Raw genomic sequence first — 15,470 nt, 5'->3', positions numbered from 1 at the left:
ATGAATGAAGCAGGCAGCGCGCTATTTATTCTCAAAAAAAAAAAATATTGTAAGAAAATTTAGAGATTAAAAAAGTTATAAAAAGTTTTAATTTTAAATGTCCAAGTTTAAATATTTAAGGGGCAAGATAAAAACTCCTGATTTTAAAATTTAGAAAGTAGCTGTACAAATGTACAATTTTACCCATTTTCTTTCCGATTAATATTTAGCTCGAGTCACCTTCTCCGACCCCACTCTCTCTTTCTTTTCGAACTCCAAAACCTCTCTAGGGCTTTCTCTCTCCGAGCTCCTACTCCGCACCGCTCCTCCACTTCCCCTCCCCCTCCCCCCCTCTCTCTTCCTCCCCCTCTTCCTCTCCCTCTTCTCGACCAACCCGCGACCTCCTAAAACCCTAACCCTAGCTCCCTCCGCGGCACATTTGGACGAACCCTAACCCTAGCCCCGAGTCTTCTTCCAGCTCCTGTAGTTTCCACTTTCGAGGATCATCGGCGCATTCCCCGTGGCTTTTCGAGATCCACCACTGCTGGACCGAGGTACTCTCTCTATCTCTCTCTTGCTCTCCGTTGTTGATTTATAGGGTTACCTTTTTAAGTTGTTGGTTTACTTTTCTGAAAATTTCACTATCACTTCGGGAGATTCACCGATTCGGCGAACTTCGTGCAGTACAATTCCAACCATCCCGTATTATGTAAATTGTTTATTTTATTGGCCATTTCTATAGATTTTCCTCGTCTTGTGGAGGTCATTGTCTGTTTTTAGTGTGATTAAGAGTTGGAAGCATTCTCTGAAATTTTTTGCCTTTTTTTGTTATGTATGGTAGGGAGTATATCTTTGTTTAAATGTATGAAAGATGATTTTTATTCATTCTGTTTGTAGAGGCGCTCCAGATTAGGAGTTTCAGGCGCAGGAAATAACCAGTGAAAAGTTTTTCGCAGGTAGCTTGACAAGGTCTCTTCAAAAAGTATTTTTGCGCCTGGATTCGAGGATAAAGCGTTAGTTTGTTGTAGTATTCTGTAACAGTTGAAATAATGGGCTGTTTGCGCATGGTGCCTTCTTTTTTTTGGTGTTCTCTAGTTAGGCCGTAGATCAGAATTCAGAAGCTTGTGGATGCTAATATATCCTCCTTTGCTGAACAATGCAAACGAGGAAAAAGGTCCTTGCGAGAAATGCATCTAGAGAGTATACTAACTCTAGATCATGTAGACAGCCTAAAAAGGTGACTTCAGCTGCTGAAAAGAAAGTTTCGGATTTAATCACGTCTTCTGCCAAGAAACAAAAATCTGGTAAGCAGTTCCCTCTCTGATTTCATGGTATCGATAGAAAAAAGATGACATCATTTTATTTTATAGATTCTACTGCAGATATATCGTTGATAGGCTTTTGCTGCTTTTATTTTGCTGCCTACATTATTAGGACTTCGCAAACATTTATGATGCCAAAGTTTGACCCTGAAATATAACTTCTTTTAAATGTTTAATTTGACCCATATTCCGTAAGTTTCAAAAGTAATGTCTATCAGAGCATTTATAATATATTTTACTAGATTGTTTTTTTTTGTATGTCTTTTCCAAGTGCCTACTACTTTTGTTTGAATGCTCTGTGGTAGGTGGGTTTCGTCCTCTTTGTCAGGGGTTTCATTAACAGTCTCATGTATTGCTTTGCGCTTTGATGAGGTTGAAGTTTGGGATTGAAAACTTTCTTGTTCTTGATGGCAATACATAAATCCGCTTTTGCAGTTGCTGTGAGACTCTCAAAGAAGAATGGAATTGCTGAAGTGGGAAGGAACCTGACTTCTGGATGTGATGTGACAGGTGAGAATGAAGGTGTTTGTCCGCCAAAGAAGATTTCCCTTGATCATAAGGTGATTAAAGTTTTTGTTTTTTTAACTTAGTTGATTGGGGTCCACTGTTGCTTTGTTTATACTGCAATCAAGATCCTGTCGGAATATCTTGTAAGACTTCACCTTTTCTGTCTCATGTGCACTCCACTAGTGACGGTGAAGAAGACCTTTTATATCTCACCGAGACTGAGAAGATTGTTTCTTAAGAATCTGTAACCAATGTATTTAGTCGCTATAAAGCCCATTGTATGGGGTACTATCCAGTCAATCAGATGTCTTATTTTCTTTTTTATCAGAATTGTTTATTCTTGAGAGCCAGTTCATTTAATCGTAATTATAAACTTGTAGCAATTACTTGTTACCTTCCTCATATGGATGTTGCATAATCAACAGGCGGTTGTATTTGTTTAATTTGTTTATGATGGAAGTAATGAGTTAGTTTTTGCTAGTAACTTCTGTAGATGCAGTAGCAATATCTTGTCATCCATTTTTCCTGTCCAAATAATGTCCTAAGTTTGTTCTGTTCTGGTTCTATAAAACAAAGCTATATTAACTCTAGCTTGTATTTTGTGGCAGAAATCAGGTGAGAATGCTGCCGAATGTGTGCGCGGTTCTATATTTTCCCCTCCCTTCCATCATCCCAAGGAGTCTAGCGATGATGTTCAAGCAAAAGGTAATATGTAGCAGATTAAATAGTTTAAAAAGCGTCATGACATTATGGTTATATTTTTTTGTAATTGGTGTATGCAAACCTACATTAGGTGATCTTCTTTTCGCCTTTCATAGCCATTCTGCCCATTCCAAAATCGGCAGAAATATAAGAGTTCCAGTGAGAAATATTGTTTTATATCTCTTTGATTTTCAAGATATTGCTGTCAACTAACCAATGTGGGCACCTGGATAGACAGCTGGCTTAGTTTCACAATTTTTCATTAAGCTGGAAATGAAGCCTTTATTTTTATATAATGTTGGATATAGTATATTCCAGGCATTGGCTTGTGGAAGTCTCTATGCCATTCATTCAATTTCAGTCTCTCTCTTTTTTCTTTTAGTTGACTCGGTGAACTCGTTCAAGGGTAAAGACCAACTGCATCATAATGATTGTCCAATTGAAGAAGCAAGTGCTCATTCCTTTGTTTCCTTCAACTCATCAACAAAACAGAAGATAAATGTTGAAAATAAGGCTGAAGATGGCAGTGAAAATCCCAAATTTCATGGACTAAACCATGCTTATGCAGTTCATATGGAATCAGATAATGCGATCTCATCACTTGAGGATGAATTTAGTGCCTTGGGAAACATCTCTTCTGAAGTGTCAGCCATATATATTGCAATGCAGCATTCTAAGTTGGAGTGCATTGATGAGCAAAGTCAAGACTCTATGTCAACAGAAGATTGTGTGGATCCCGATGAAACTGATGATTTTGATGATTTTGATCCGTATTCGTTCATAAAAGATTTACCTGATTTGTCAGTGGTGGTTCCGAAGTTCCGGCCCATGCTTCTCCCTAAACAAACGCGGAGTTGTCCTTCAACTACTCTCGTCCTGGATTTGGATGGTAATTTACCTAAATTAACATTGCAATTTCAGAATAGAATAAAAAAAAAATGACTTGCATACTTAGTATCAAACTACATCTTTTACCGTTGAATGCTGTTCTGGCTAAAATTTGTGCGTGTAGCTACCAGTTTTTCTCTTCCAATATATGACAGTAAATTAAAAAAAAGGAAGATGCTTGCAGGTTACGTAGGCAGGCTTATAGGTAGTATGTTTATGTTCTGTAAAGTATAACCTTCTCTGTATTACTGAAACATTAACATGTGACCTGTTCCTATCTGCCATTATTTAGTAAGTATCCATGACTTTATTATCAAATTTATGGTTGAGATGTGAATTCACCAATTCTTCACAATCTCTTTCTTAATTGCACAATTTTGATCGGCTGGAATCATTTATTAAATTAGCGCTAAAGATTGATCAGAATGGCCGCATAATACCTTTAGTTGTTGACCTAAATGCAAATTTGTACTAAGGTCATATTTCACTCTTTCCATATAGATCTGTGCTTTTATTCTCTGCTCTGTTAGTTTAGGCATTTGATTCTTAATCTTGCTGTTAATTTCTATTTGATGGTTGGTATAACCATATTGACAGAGACACTAGTGCATTCTACCCTTGAGCCGTGTGGAGATGCTGATTTCAACTTTCTGGTGAATTTTAACCTTAAAGAGCACACTATTTATGTTCGTTGCCGTCCTTACCTCAAGGATTTCTTGGAGCGGGTTGCTAGCCTATTCGAGACAATTATTTTTACAGCTAGTCAAAGCATCTATGCGGAGCAGCTTCTTAACGTTCTTGATCCAAAAAGGAAATTATTCCGCCACCGTGTTTACCGTGAATCCTGCGTCTTTGTGGAGGGCAATTACTTAAAGGATCTGTCAATTCTCGGCCGTGATTTGGCTCGTGTTATCATTGTCGATAATTCCCCTCAGGTTTGCCTCTTTTTCATATTGCCTGGCATAATTTTGCAGGACTTGCTTTGTGGTCTTTTTTTTTTTTGAAAAAAAAATTAATTTCCTGTTTTTCTGGTTGGCTTCTCCTTGGCATGCTTCTATGACAAATATTGCTGCTTTATCTTCTTCTTTTCGGATGTTTATTTTTCTTGTTCCATATATTGTCAGACCAGAAGACATGCAAATTGATTCATTAATATCATGCTGTCCCAGGCATTTGGTTTCCAGATAGACAACGGTGTTCCGATCGAAAGCTGGTTCGACGACCCCAACGATCGTGAGCTCCTTTTACTACTACCCTTCTTGGAAAGTTTGGTTGGCGTGGATGACGTGCGGCCTCTAATAGCAAGTAAGTTCAATCTCCGCGAGAAGGTTGCAGCTGCGACGTGTCTTCCGATCGACTTCAGAAGCTAAACTGATCGTTTTTCTCTTAAAACAGAAAGTTGTTACGGATGGCAAACATCTCTGCTGATCTCCAGATGTGTTTTTTCTCCATCTTAGGGCATTTTTCTTCCCCCTTTGGGAGTTTTTTTTTGTTGTTGTTTGTTGTGATGAGCTGCTGCTGTATTGGTTGTATTTTATCTTTGGAATAGTGTGGAAAAAAAGGGGAAATTGCTTGTAAACTTTTTCTATGTGGGTACAGCAATAACTATATGTGAGAAATGCCAAAGATTTTGATGGATGTTTTCAAATAAATTTCCAGGAAGAAAAGGTGGTTGATGGAAAAGAGTGCACATATTGGTCTCAAAACTCAATTAAGTTAAACTCTCTAAATTTGAAATTTCAATCAGTAGATGTGATGAGATCCTTTAGTTGTGAAAATTAATGATGCTTAGAATAGAAAATTAATTGTTCCAATTGAGAATTTTCATGGAAAAAACGATGTCTCTGTATTTTTTTTTTGTGTACTTTTCTTTTTGTATATGTAAATTCTTACTCATAAGTCAAATATTCAAAGAAACAAGAAAGACATAAAAGTATACTTTTTGACCCACTAGTCATTCCCAAGTAAGTTTCACATGTAGGGAATTTAGAAATAAAGAAAAAAAAAAAAAACAAAGTGGACTTGGACCAGAGAGTCAACTATTAGAAACCTTTTTTTTTTAGTGCGAAAATATTGTTTTTGTTTTTGTTTTACATGCAATTAAAGGCCTCAGGGGTAAGTAGGGGCATGTTTGTTGTATGAAAACAAAAAAGCGTAAAATAATTATCAACCGTAAATATTCATTTTCGTTATTTAATTTATTATAATTTTATTTTCGCTAAAAACAAAAAATTTTCTAAATGTCATGAGGAAAAAAATATATATTAATTCATCTATTAAATCTCCAATCTCCAATTTTTATGCAATTTATTTTTTTATCAAATAACAAAAATTAAATTTACAAGAGTCCGGTTACTATACTATCAGTAGCACGGAGGGCTCCATGCTACCAAGTTGTTTTTAATGATACGGTTTTCAAATCGACGATCGGCTCCGTTAAACTTGATCTACACTATTGAAAATATTTGAAAACTAAATTTCAAATTTTTTCGACATCATTTGACTAGTGATCAAAAGATCTCAAAATTGACAATTTTAATGGCCGATGTGGTGTGTTTGTGAGTTTAACTGTGTAAAATAATCCAAATGCGATGAAAATTTTATATAAAATTCTTTTCACTATTTAGAGTAAGATCAGTGATCTTGAATTTAAATCTTTTATCATCATTTTTTATGAGATTTTTATTTTCATCCGTTCAATTTCAGACTACTTATTTGATAGGTAAATAATATCGAAAAATTATGAAATTTAGTTTCTAAATACTTTTAATAGTGTAGATCAAGTATAACGGAGCCGATCGTCGATTTGAAAGCCGCATCATCGAAAATAATTTGGTCGCACGAAGCCGTCCGTGCTACTGATAGTATAGTAGCCTAGTTCAAATTTACAATTATACAAGTAAATAGTGAAAAAAAAATTTATATATGATCTTTAATTCATTAGAAAGTCTACTTCTTTGCATAGTTCACTGGTGACGTGGCAGTGTGAACGTCATCGCCCACCACTTCCACGTCTACACCTGAACCCGGAAAAAATGTATGGATATCCCAATTAAAATTTTTATTAAATTTAATTATAAATTCTATCGAATTTAATACTTATTTTTAGTAAATTAATTTAAAAAATTCTTAAATTTAATAAAATTTCAATCTAACCGACTACAATTGCTCATCAAATCTTTAAAAAAAAATAAAAAAATTCCAACAATAACAATAATTTTTTTTAAAAAAGGCCAAGGTGCCTAAATGCCCCATAGTAATCTAAAAAGTTACTACAGCAAATATCTTATACTTGAAGGGGTTTTTGTACTTTTTTCCCTTCTCGATTCCTCACAAATACAAGACCCGAACCACTTCAATTTCCTTTTGGAGTTCGAAGCGCTTGGCGAAATTTTGCACTCCACCACCTACAATTTCCCCAATCTCGCCTTTTAATCCCGACCCATTTATAGTTTGTAATTAATTGTTTTCTTTTTTGGTTGTTTTGAGAACACTCCTCAATTTCGTTGGTGCGATTTGTTGCTTCTCCTTCGAATCCTTTGTTGCTCTTTTTAGGGTTTTTGAGGATGGAAGGTTCTAGAAAGAGGGTTTTGGTCACCTCCAATGGGGATGAGATCTCTAAGGGCGTTGCTTACCATTTGGCCAAATCTGGATCCAGGTGATCTTCTTCTTCTTTTTTTTTTCCCCCACAAATTTTTGCTCTATTTTTCATGATTTTTTCTTAATTTTTTCCTCTTTTTGTTCGTTCCTTTTCGATCAATCTAATAATTGGTGCTGTTCGCTGTAGTTTTCACTTATGTTTCTAATTTTTTAAAATTTTTTAAAATTTTTAAATATTTGTTTGTCGGCCAAATTATGTTCGTGAGTGATCTTGTCTCGTGACAATTTCTGTGGAAGTTGATAAAATTTTGGTAAAAATCTGGATCCAGGTGATCTTCTTTTTTTCCACTATTTTTTGCTCTATTTTTCATGATTGTTTTGATTTTTTTCCCCTCTTTTTGTTCGTTCCTTTATGATCAATCTAATAATTGGTGCTGTTCACTGTAGTTTTCACTTTTGTTTCTATTTTTATTTTTTTTTTAAATATTTGTTTTGTCGCCAAATCATGTTCGTGAGTGATCTTGTCATATGACGATTTCTGCTGAGGTTAATAAATTTTTTGGTAAAAACGTACAAAACTTAGTTAAACTATTGCACATTTTGATTTGGCTATCTAGTCTTTCAAAATTTTGATTTTACTATCCAACCTTTCAATCTCTTTGATTTGAATCAGTCAACAATATTTTGACTTCAAAATTTAAGCTAATTACTAATTTTAATGAATTTATAGCTGCAGAATTGCATGAATTATGCTCTTTAAATCTGTAAAAATAAACGACGCATTCAAATTCTAAAGTCGAAGTGCCGTTTACTGATTCAAATTAAACAAACTGAAAGCTGGATAGTAAAATCAAAATTTTGAAAGGTTTGATAGCCAAATCAAAATGATACGTAGTTCAGGCAAGTTTTATATGTTTTTACCTAAATTTTTCAAACATTAGAATTTAATTGCGGAATTTCATAGTCCTTTTTCTTTTTTTAGTTCTTAAAATAAAAAAGAAAAATCGAAAGGTTTGGTGGTGTAATTAATTAACCAAATGGTTAGTATAATTTCTGAGCCTAAACCCCCTCTAATATTTGATTTTTGTGATTTGTAATGTAATTTTGTCAGGTTGGTGTTGGTGGGTGATGAGAACTCCCTTAGGGGAATGGTTGGGGAAATCTTGGGTTCTCTACATGGGATTGAACCCATTGATGTGGTTGGTTTGGATTTTGAAGAGGAAAAGGAGGCTGCTTTTGATGAGGCAGTGGATAAGGCTTGGATGCTTCTGGGCAAATTAGATGCTTTTGTCAACTGTTACTCCTATGAAGGTATTTTTTTGTTTAAAAAAAAAAGAAAAAAAAAACCATTTATATTATTTTTAGAGTTATGATTCTAGTGGAATTTTGTTCTATTTTGTTGTTATTTTGTTGTTTTGATATGTATTATGTTGTGTTACTTTTCTTACTAACATGGTTGACATCAATTACTGCTTTGGTTTGAGAAGCAAAATTTACGAATAAGTTATGATTTTTAGTTTAAGGTATTGATTGGGCTCACTTGAGTTCTGGCACTGGTGCTGTTGAAGTGGAATTGTTTGAAGAAACACTAACAGCTTTGAGCTTTTTTTCGTGAAAATTTTCCCATCATCTGCAATATAAAACAGAAGTATATTGTTGGAGCTCCTGCGTTTGCAGCTTTGCAAATCGTTTCAGAGCTTCATACGGCATTACTAATTTAAATATCTTAAGTGGTGGATAGCCTCATTACGAATTTAATCGCTCTTTATTTTCCAAGGTTAGTGCAATATGTCGCTCTTTAACCATGTGCGTACAAGATTCAGAACTAGCTTGACACAACTAACAATGATCAGGATGACTCTCTGTGTGATTCAAAGGTGAAATATTCTGTGTATTTATGATCCTTGATCTATGTATCTGTACCAATTTATTCAGGGAACATGCAAGATTGTCTCGATATAAGCGAAGAAGAGTATAAAAAGACGGTGAAAATTAATGTAATGGCACCGTGGTTTCTGCTAAAAGCTGTCGGTAAACGACTCAGAGATTCTAAATCAGGAGGATCCATCATCTTTCTAACCCAAATTATTGGTGCTGAGAGAGGGTTGTATCCCGGGGCTGCAGCTTATGGTTCAAGTTTAGCTGCCATTCAACAATTGGTTCGGGTAAGTCACCTTTTCTTTTTCTTTATGTCTACATGTTTATGTTCCTTAAACATGTTGGTTCAGGAAATCCCCCAATGTATCTTTTTAGTTTGAATTGGAATTGCGAATTGGTTCGGATTCAANTTCTCATAAAAAAAAAAACATATCCTCTCTCAAAACCCTATTCCTAATCCACATCAATAAAAGTTTTTAAAAATAAATTTGATATTTTTTTTGGAAAACTTATTAGAGAATAGTATTATATTTTTTATAAATTTTAAATAATATAAATTTATATTTGAGATTAAAATTAGTATTATAGTATCCTATAATTTTTTTAGTTTATACGAATCAAATAATGAAATGTAAATAACTCATTCCAATTTCCAATCCATAAATAAACCAAACGTCTTAGGGAAGTGGGCCATTCCAATTACCATTCCAATTCATTCCCATTCCATTATCCATTCCAATTCCACCCTTGAACCAAACAAGCCTTATTGTTAAAAATTTAACTCTATGGTATATTTGAAATAGGTTGGAACGTAAAAAGAGTATTTTTAATATTAACATTCTAAGAGAGAAAAATCAGAAAGTCGGAAAACTTTTTAGAGTTATATAAACAATTGCCCCTTATTTTTAATACATAAAACAAACTTCTTGTGATTTGCACAAGTTTGAACAAATTCGAGCTGGAGTTATTATCGTAAATATACCACTGTTTAGGACAGTTGGATGGTACTTTTGCTGTGGGCATAGCCTACAAGCATTTTTTTTAAATATAATTTTTTTCTTTTGGGATGTTATATGTGCTAGCACATCTAAGAAGATTTAGTATTCATTTGATAGATTCTGTTTTATATTCTATTTTTGTTACAAAATTTATTTGACGGATTCAACAAAAGCTATAATTACGTAGATGTTACTTTTTCGGCTCAATTATGTGAATTGGTAACCTAATAATTTTTTTTCATTAATTGAACTCATAAAAGCTTGTTTTCAATACATTGTATTAATTAAATAGTTACAATGTATAATGCCTAGTTCAGTTGGATTGAGATCATAACCCCTCCTTTTCAGTTTAAATCCCCAAACCCATTTTTTTTATTTTTTATTTTTTTCCCCATGAAACTGAATATATATATATATATATATNTGTCGGTATAGTAGGTTCTTAAGAAACGATTTAGCCGATGAATTTGAATTACCTAGGAGGGGTCGAAGTAAACGAGCAAACTACTAGATGTTTTACTCGTCTTCAAAATGAATCAAGAACATAATCATGTTTTCGTTCGATGGTGTCGTATATGGGTGAAGTTCGATCTTATGGACCTTCGTATGAGTCGATCAGTACACTGATTGTTGTAAATTTTCGTGTCGTACGTTCGGAACTATCGTTTTCGGAGGAGATCCACTTTTTCATTTATGTACGATAAAGTAAGATTAAATTTTGAATGATTGGAACAGCAGTTATAGTCACTTCAACGCGTGCATGAATTAAAGTATAGGGTTTACGAAGTTCATAGACATTAGTTCCTTGGTTATCTAGGTTTAATGTGTTAGAATGTAGTGTTTGAAATACAGGTATATATGTTTTTATTAACGGTTAGATCTATTTACTGAACCTTTTATTAATCGTACGGGTTTTCCATTAAAACGTTATATACTTATTTCAGGAGTTTAATGAGTTTTAGCAAGGTAACACATTTTACGAAAGTCTCACTTCTACTACTTCTTATAGAGTAGATAGATTAAGAAGTTTTTTAATTCGATACGACGCCTTCTAGCGAATGAAGTTATAGGTGGTTGAGTAGAAATGTGAGAAATTGAGTTGTGACTCACGTTTAAAAGGTGGTTTTTAAGTTTTAAAATCACGACTCACGTTTAAAGGGTGGTAAAAAAGTTTTAAAATTACGTATAGTTTGGTTCTTGATTTGTTTTGTGAGGAATTGAAGGCAAGCCACTCAATGGAGTCTACGTAATTTAGATGAAATTGGTATCTAATGAGGTTTAATCGTCCGCTATTCGTGATTAAGCGGTTTTAAGTATGATGTTTGTTGGAGATGTTGAGGATGATGATGATGTCGTTAGTATCAGTGTCGTTTTGGTGAGAGCCTAGGCTTTGTTCCGCTTCTCCTTCCTGCTCCCCTTCTTCCCTGGACACCTCGTGCAGCTTCCGCTGCATCCGCGCCCGCACCGGCTACACCGACTCTAGCATCCCCCACTGCGGCGTTTGCATGTACCTCTGGAAGGGCAGCTGATAGCCGAACTTCCCGAGGAAGACGAAGCTGTACCTCAACTTCTCCTGCTCGAGGCCTAGGGGGTAGGTGGGGGCCGAGGAGAGCTTTGGGATCTGAGTTTGGGATTAGCCCTCCGCGCCTGCGGCGCCTCCTCCTCCTTCTTCTACTTCGATCACGTTGCGCTAGCCAATTAAAAAACCCGTGCTAAAACACCCTTAAATAAAAGAGAAAAAAATAATCCCAATATTCCACTTTTACATGCTTTCGGGGAAATTGAAACCCAATAAAACTTTAACTGGGGAGTTGTGAGGAAAATTACAAAAAAATTTTAGAAAAATTTGGCTTAGTTTAATATCTACTTGACTTGGTTAGACTTACTTTTATCAAACCCCCTTATTAACATTATCAATTTGAGAATTTCGTAAATTAATGTAAATTTTCTAATTATGTTTTTTATATATTTATACCAAATAAGTAATTTTTTTTAATTAACTAATTTCGCTTGGTTTGGCGCATCTTGCAAGGCCAAACCAAGTTAGCCAACCCAACTAAACAAAATATTTTTTCTAATAAAACTAAAGTTTTTTAAATTTTGATTTAAATTACGGAGAATTAGAATCATTCATCCTTCAATGCTTGCCTCCAACTCATGAACCACGTGTGACAGATCATATAGAACAGATAAAGGATATGATAGCAAAGGTAGTTCCTTGCCGAGCATTGAATATTTATATATATATTTTTTATTGAAGTGGTGATGCAAATTTTGTTCCCTCAGTTCCCTGTGATGCAAAAAATCACATGGTGCTTCATTACTGTTCCGTCATATTGATCTTCTCTCAATCTTTGATTTACTAGATCTTTTTTCTTCTTATTGCTTTTGTTTTGTTTTCTGATGAAAATTTCATGTTCTTTTGCTGACAGATAATTGATAATGGCCATGCCTACACTCTTGAGGGAGACGTTTACTTTTCTGTTGATAGTTTTCCCGATTATTGCCGTTTGTCCGGACGGAAGTTAGATGACAATCTTGCAGGCGGAGGCGGACGAGCCTCTGTTGATCTGAGAAAGCGGAATCCCGCAGACTTTGCATTATGGAAGGTGGGGAGCTCATGTTTAACTTTCAGCATATGTCCTTTTAGACTCTGTATTATTTATTAGTAAATGGTATGGATAGTTATGTACTGTTCTGGTATTCTAACTGTTTTCTGGATTTTTTGCTTGGGCATTTGCCCCTGAACTTTCTCATTGTTTTTAATTCGATCTCTGATCATGAAATAGATTTTGACAACATGTGACATTTTCCAATAAATAACATTTTTGACCCTGTTCCAAAGTATTGAATCAAGGAAGTCATTTTACAGGAAATACATAGATTCTTTGTTTTTGGGCCGGCTAGCGATGGATTACAATATACGAGGAAGTTGAGGGACGAAAGTGTTTAAGTGAAAAGTCTAGGGGTTAAATAGCAATAACAGGACAGTACACGGATCTACCATACATTTTACCTTATCCGTTATGTTATATATATATATATATATATATATATATCCTTTTCTAATTTTTTTAATTTAACTTTCAGTCTGCTAAGCCTGGTGAGCCAAGTTGGGAAAGTCCATGGGGCCCAGGGCGACCAGGGTGGCATATTGAATGCAGTGCCATGAGTTCTCATTATTTAGGCCATGCTTTCGATATTCATGGCGGGGGAAAGGATTTGATCTTCCCTCACCATGAAAATGAGCTCGCGCAAAGTCGAGCTGCTTGTCCAGAAAGCAATGTGAACTATTGGATGCATAATGGCTTCGTCAACCGGGATAATCAGAAAATGTCCAAGTCAGATAATAACTTCTTCACAATCCGAGATGTAAGCGGTCATAACAACTTAACACTTTTGTATGTCCCATCAATTTAATACCGTAAGATTTCTATCTGAGGCATAAAATTCTATTTTCTCGAATGCAGATAATTGAGAAATATCATCCTTTAGCATTAAGGTTCTTCTTAATGCGGACACACTACCGGGCAGATGTGAATTACTCTGATAGACAGCTTGACACCGCATCGGATCGTGTCTTCTACATATATCAGGTGTGTTACTTGTTTGGAGAAACAAGTTAAGGTCATCTTTGAGTTGGCTTGAGCTTTCTAGGAGGTATTGTTTGGGTAGAGCTGTTTGGAGCTACGCTAACAGTTCTTTCCTCCTCAAAACCCATTCAGTAGTTTCTGAATGCAGCATGTGTACAAGCTTCAAGTTGGAGCTTGTTTTTTTTGGGTCTCATTTGTGCTCCCACTTGGGCAATAATTCCAGACATTTTGCTTGCTAAATACTTTTGCTACTTCATTTTTGGAGTAAAGAAGCTGTTTGAGACCAAACATATAGTAGCTCGAGCTTTTAAATGCTTTACAGGATATAAGAGTTAATTCTTTGTTTATTTTCCCCACATGTAGACTATACATGACTGTGAAAAGGCTCTATCCCCATTTCGTGAAGGAAATATCAAAGGTCAGATTCCAGATGATATCAGAGAACTGGTCAATAAGTTCCCCACCAATTTCACAGCTTCTATGTCTGATGATTTGCACACTACTGCTGTTCTGGATGACCTAATGGAACCTCTGAAGGCAATCAACAGCAATTTGAAGAAATTTAAGGTACAATNAAATTTGATATTTTTTTTGGAAAACTTATTAGAGAATAGTATTATATTTTTTATAAATTTTAAATAATATAAATTTATATTTGAGAGTAAAATTAGAATTATAGTATCCTATAATTTTTTTAGTTTATACGAACCAAATAATGAAATGTGAATAACTCATTCCAATTCCCAATCCACAAATAAACCAAACGTCTTAGGGGAGTGGGCCATTCCAATTACCATTCCAATTCATTCTCATTCCATTATTCATTCCAATTCCACCTTGAACCAAACAAGCCCTTATTGTTAAAAATTTAACTCTATGGGTATATTTGATATAAGTTGGAACGTAAAAAAATATTTTTAATATTAGCTTTCTAAAAAGAGTAAATTAGAAAGTCGAAAATTTTTTAGGAATATATAAGCAATTGCCCCTTATTTTTAATACATAGAACAAACTTCTTGTGATTTGCACAAGTTTGAACCAATTCCAGCCGGAGTTGTTATCGTAAATATACCACTGTTTAGACCAGTTGGAAGGTACTTTTGCTGTGGGCATAACCTACCAGCATTTTTGAAAAATATAGTTTTTTTCTTTTGGGATGTTATGTGCTAGCACATCTAAGAAGATTTAGTATTCATTTGATAGATTCTGTTTTATATTATATTTTTGTTAAAAAATTTATTTGACGGATTCAACAAAAGCTATAATTACGTAGGTGTTACTTTTTCGGCTCAATTATGTGAATTGGTAACCTAATAATTTTTTTTCATTAATTGGACTCATAAAAGCTTGTTTTCAATACATTGTATTAATTAAATAGTTACAATGTATAATGCCTAGTTCAGTTGGATTGAGATCGTAACCCCTCCTTTTCAGTTTAAATCCCCAAACCCATTTTTTTATTTTTTTATTTTTTTCCCCATGAAACTGAATATATATATGCTTACTAAGATTAAGAGGCATTAAATTTAGTTTTAAAATTTTTAAAATCAAAATAACCTTTTTTATAAAACTTCGGAAATCAATAGTTCAAATTTCCTTTTTCTTGTCTCTCTGAGCCTAAAATCAACCTAACCGATTGACTCGAACCGGAATGTCCTATGCGGTTCGGTTCGCGTTAATCAATTAAATTTTTTTAATGAATAAACCATATTTACATATTTTTGCATTAATCTTTAAAGGAAAAACTTCAAAAACCCCCTATGTGGTTCCACACTTTTTTATTTTAGTACCCTGTGGTTTAAAGTGTATCAAGTTAGTACCATGTGGTTTCTCACTTTATCACTTTAGTACCCTGTGGTTTAAAGTGTATCAAGTTAGTACCCTGTGGTTTTGCACTTTATCACTTTAGTACTCTGTGGTTTCACACTTTATCACTTTAGTACCCTATAGTTTAAAAAATCACAGNTTTAAAGTGTATCAAGTTAGTATCCTGTGGTTTTGCA

The 15,470-nt window shown here is 34.5% G+C and overlaps 4 protein-coding genes across 9 annotated transcripts; all 4 read left to right on the top strand.

Annotated features, from left to right (window-relative positions):
* On the top strand, positions 242-5,081 carry LOC109720449 (CTD small phosphatase-like protein 2). 6 transcript variants are annotated; one of them, XM_020247593.1, is made up of 8 exons: positions 242-533; positions 936-1,283; positions 1,737-1,861; positions 2,417-2,513; positions 2,893-3,399; positions 3,996-4,333; positions 4,568-4,703; positions 4,794-5,081. In XM_020247593.1, the coding sequence occupies exons 2-8, from the start codon at positions 1,136-1,138 to the stop codon at positions 4,853-4,855; spliced, it is 1,413 nt and encodes a 470-aa protein (XP_020103182.1). In that variant the 5' UTR covers positions 242-533; positions 936-1,135; the 3' UTR covers positions 4,856-5,081. The 6 variants fall into 6 exon arrangements, with proteins under 6 accessions (XP_020103182.1, XP_020103165.1, XP_020103174.1 ...); XM_020247576.1 differs by adding an exon at positions 877-935 and having other exon boundaries at positions 1,079-1,283; positions 4,568-5,081; XM_020247585.1 differs by adding an exon at positions 877-935 and having other exon boundaries at positions 1,075-1,283; positions 4,568-5,081.
* Positions 6,737-9,275, top strand: LOC109707785 (dehydrogenase/reductase SDR family member 4-like). Its single transcript, XM_020229319.1, has 3 exons — positions 6,737-7,056; positions 8,110-8,309; positions 8,934-9,275. Exons 1-3 carry the CDS (start codon positions 6,965-6,967, stop codon positions 9,254-9,256), a joined length of 615 nt encoding a protein of 204 aa, XP_020084908.1. The 5' UTR covers positions 6,737-6,964; the 3' UTR covers positions 9,257-9,275.
* On the top strand, positions 12,008-12,926 carry LOC109714237 (cysteine--tRNA ligase, chloroplastic/mitochondrial-like; the record flags this gene model as incomplete). Its single annotated transcript, XM_020238757.1, is given in 3 exon segments — positions 12,008-12,084; positions 12,307-12,483; positions 12,747-12,926. Coding segments are annotated over 3 exon segments (335 nt in total), but the record flags the coding sequence as incomplete, so codon positions are not given.
* On the top strand, positions 13,043-14,646 carry LOC109725434 (cysteine--tRNA ligase, chloroplastic/mitochondrial-like). The gene is made up of 4 exons (XM_020254660.1): positions 13,043-13,246; positions 13,345-13,470; positions 13,831-14,034; positions 14,638-14,646. The coding sequence occupies exons 1-4, from the start codon at positions 13,043-13,045 to the stop codon at positions 14,644-14,646; spliced, it is 543 nt and encodes a 180-aa protein (XP_020110249.1).

Source organism: Ananas comosus, linkage group 1 (genome assembly GCF_001540865.1).
Source record: "Ananas comosus cultivar F153 linkage group 1, ASM154086v1, whole genome shotgun sequence".
Classification (NCBI taxonomy): Eukaryota; Viridiplantae; Streptophyta; class Magnoliopsida; order Poales; family Bromeliaceae; genus Ananas; species Ananas comosus.
The sequence above is the reverse complement of the archived record's forward strand: the minus strand, read 5'-3'. Positions and strand labels throughout refer to the sequence as shown.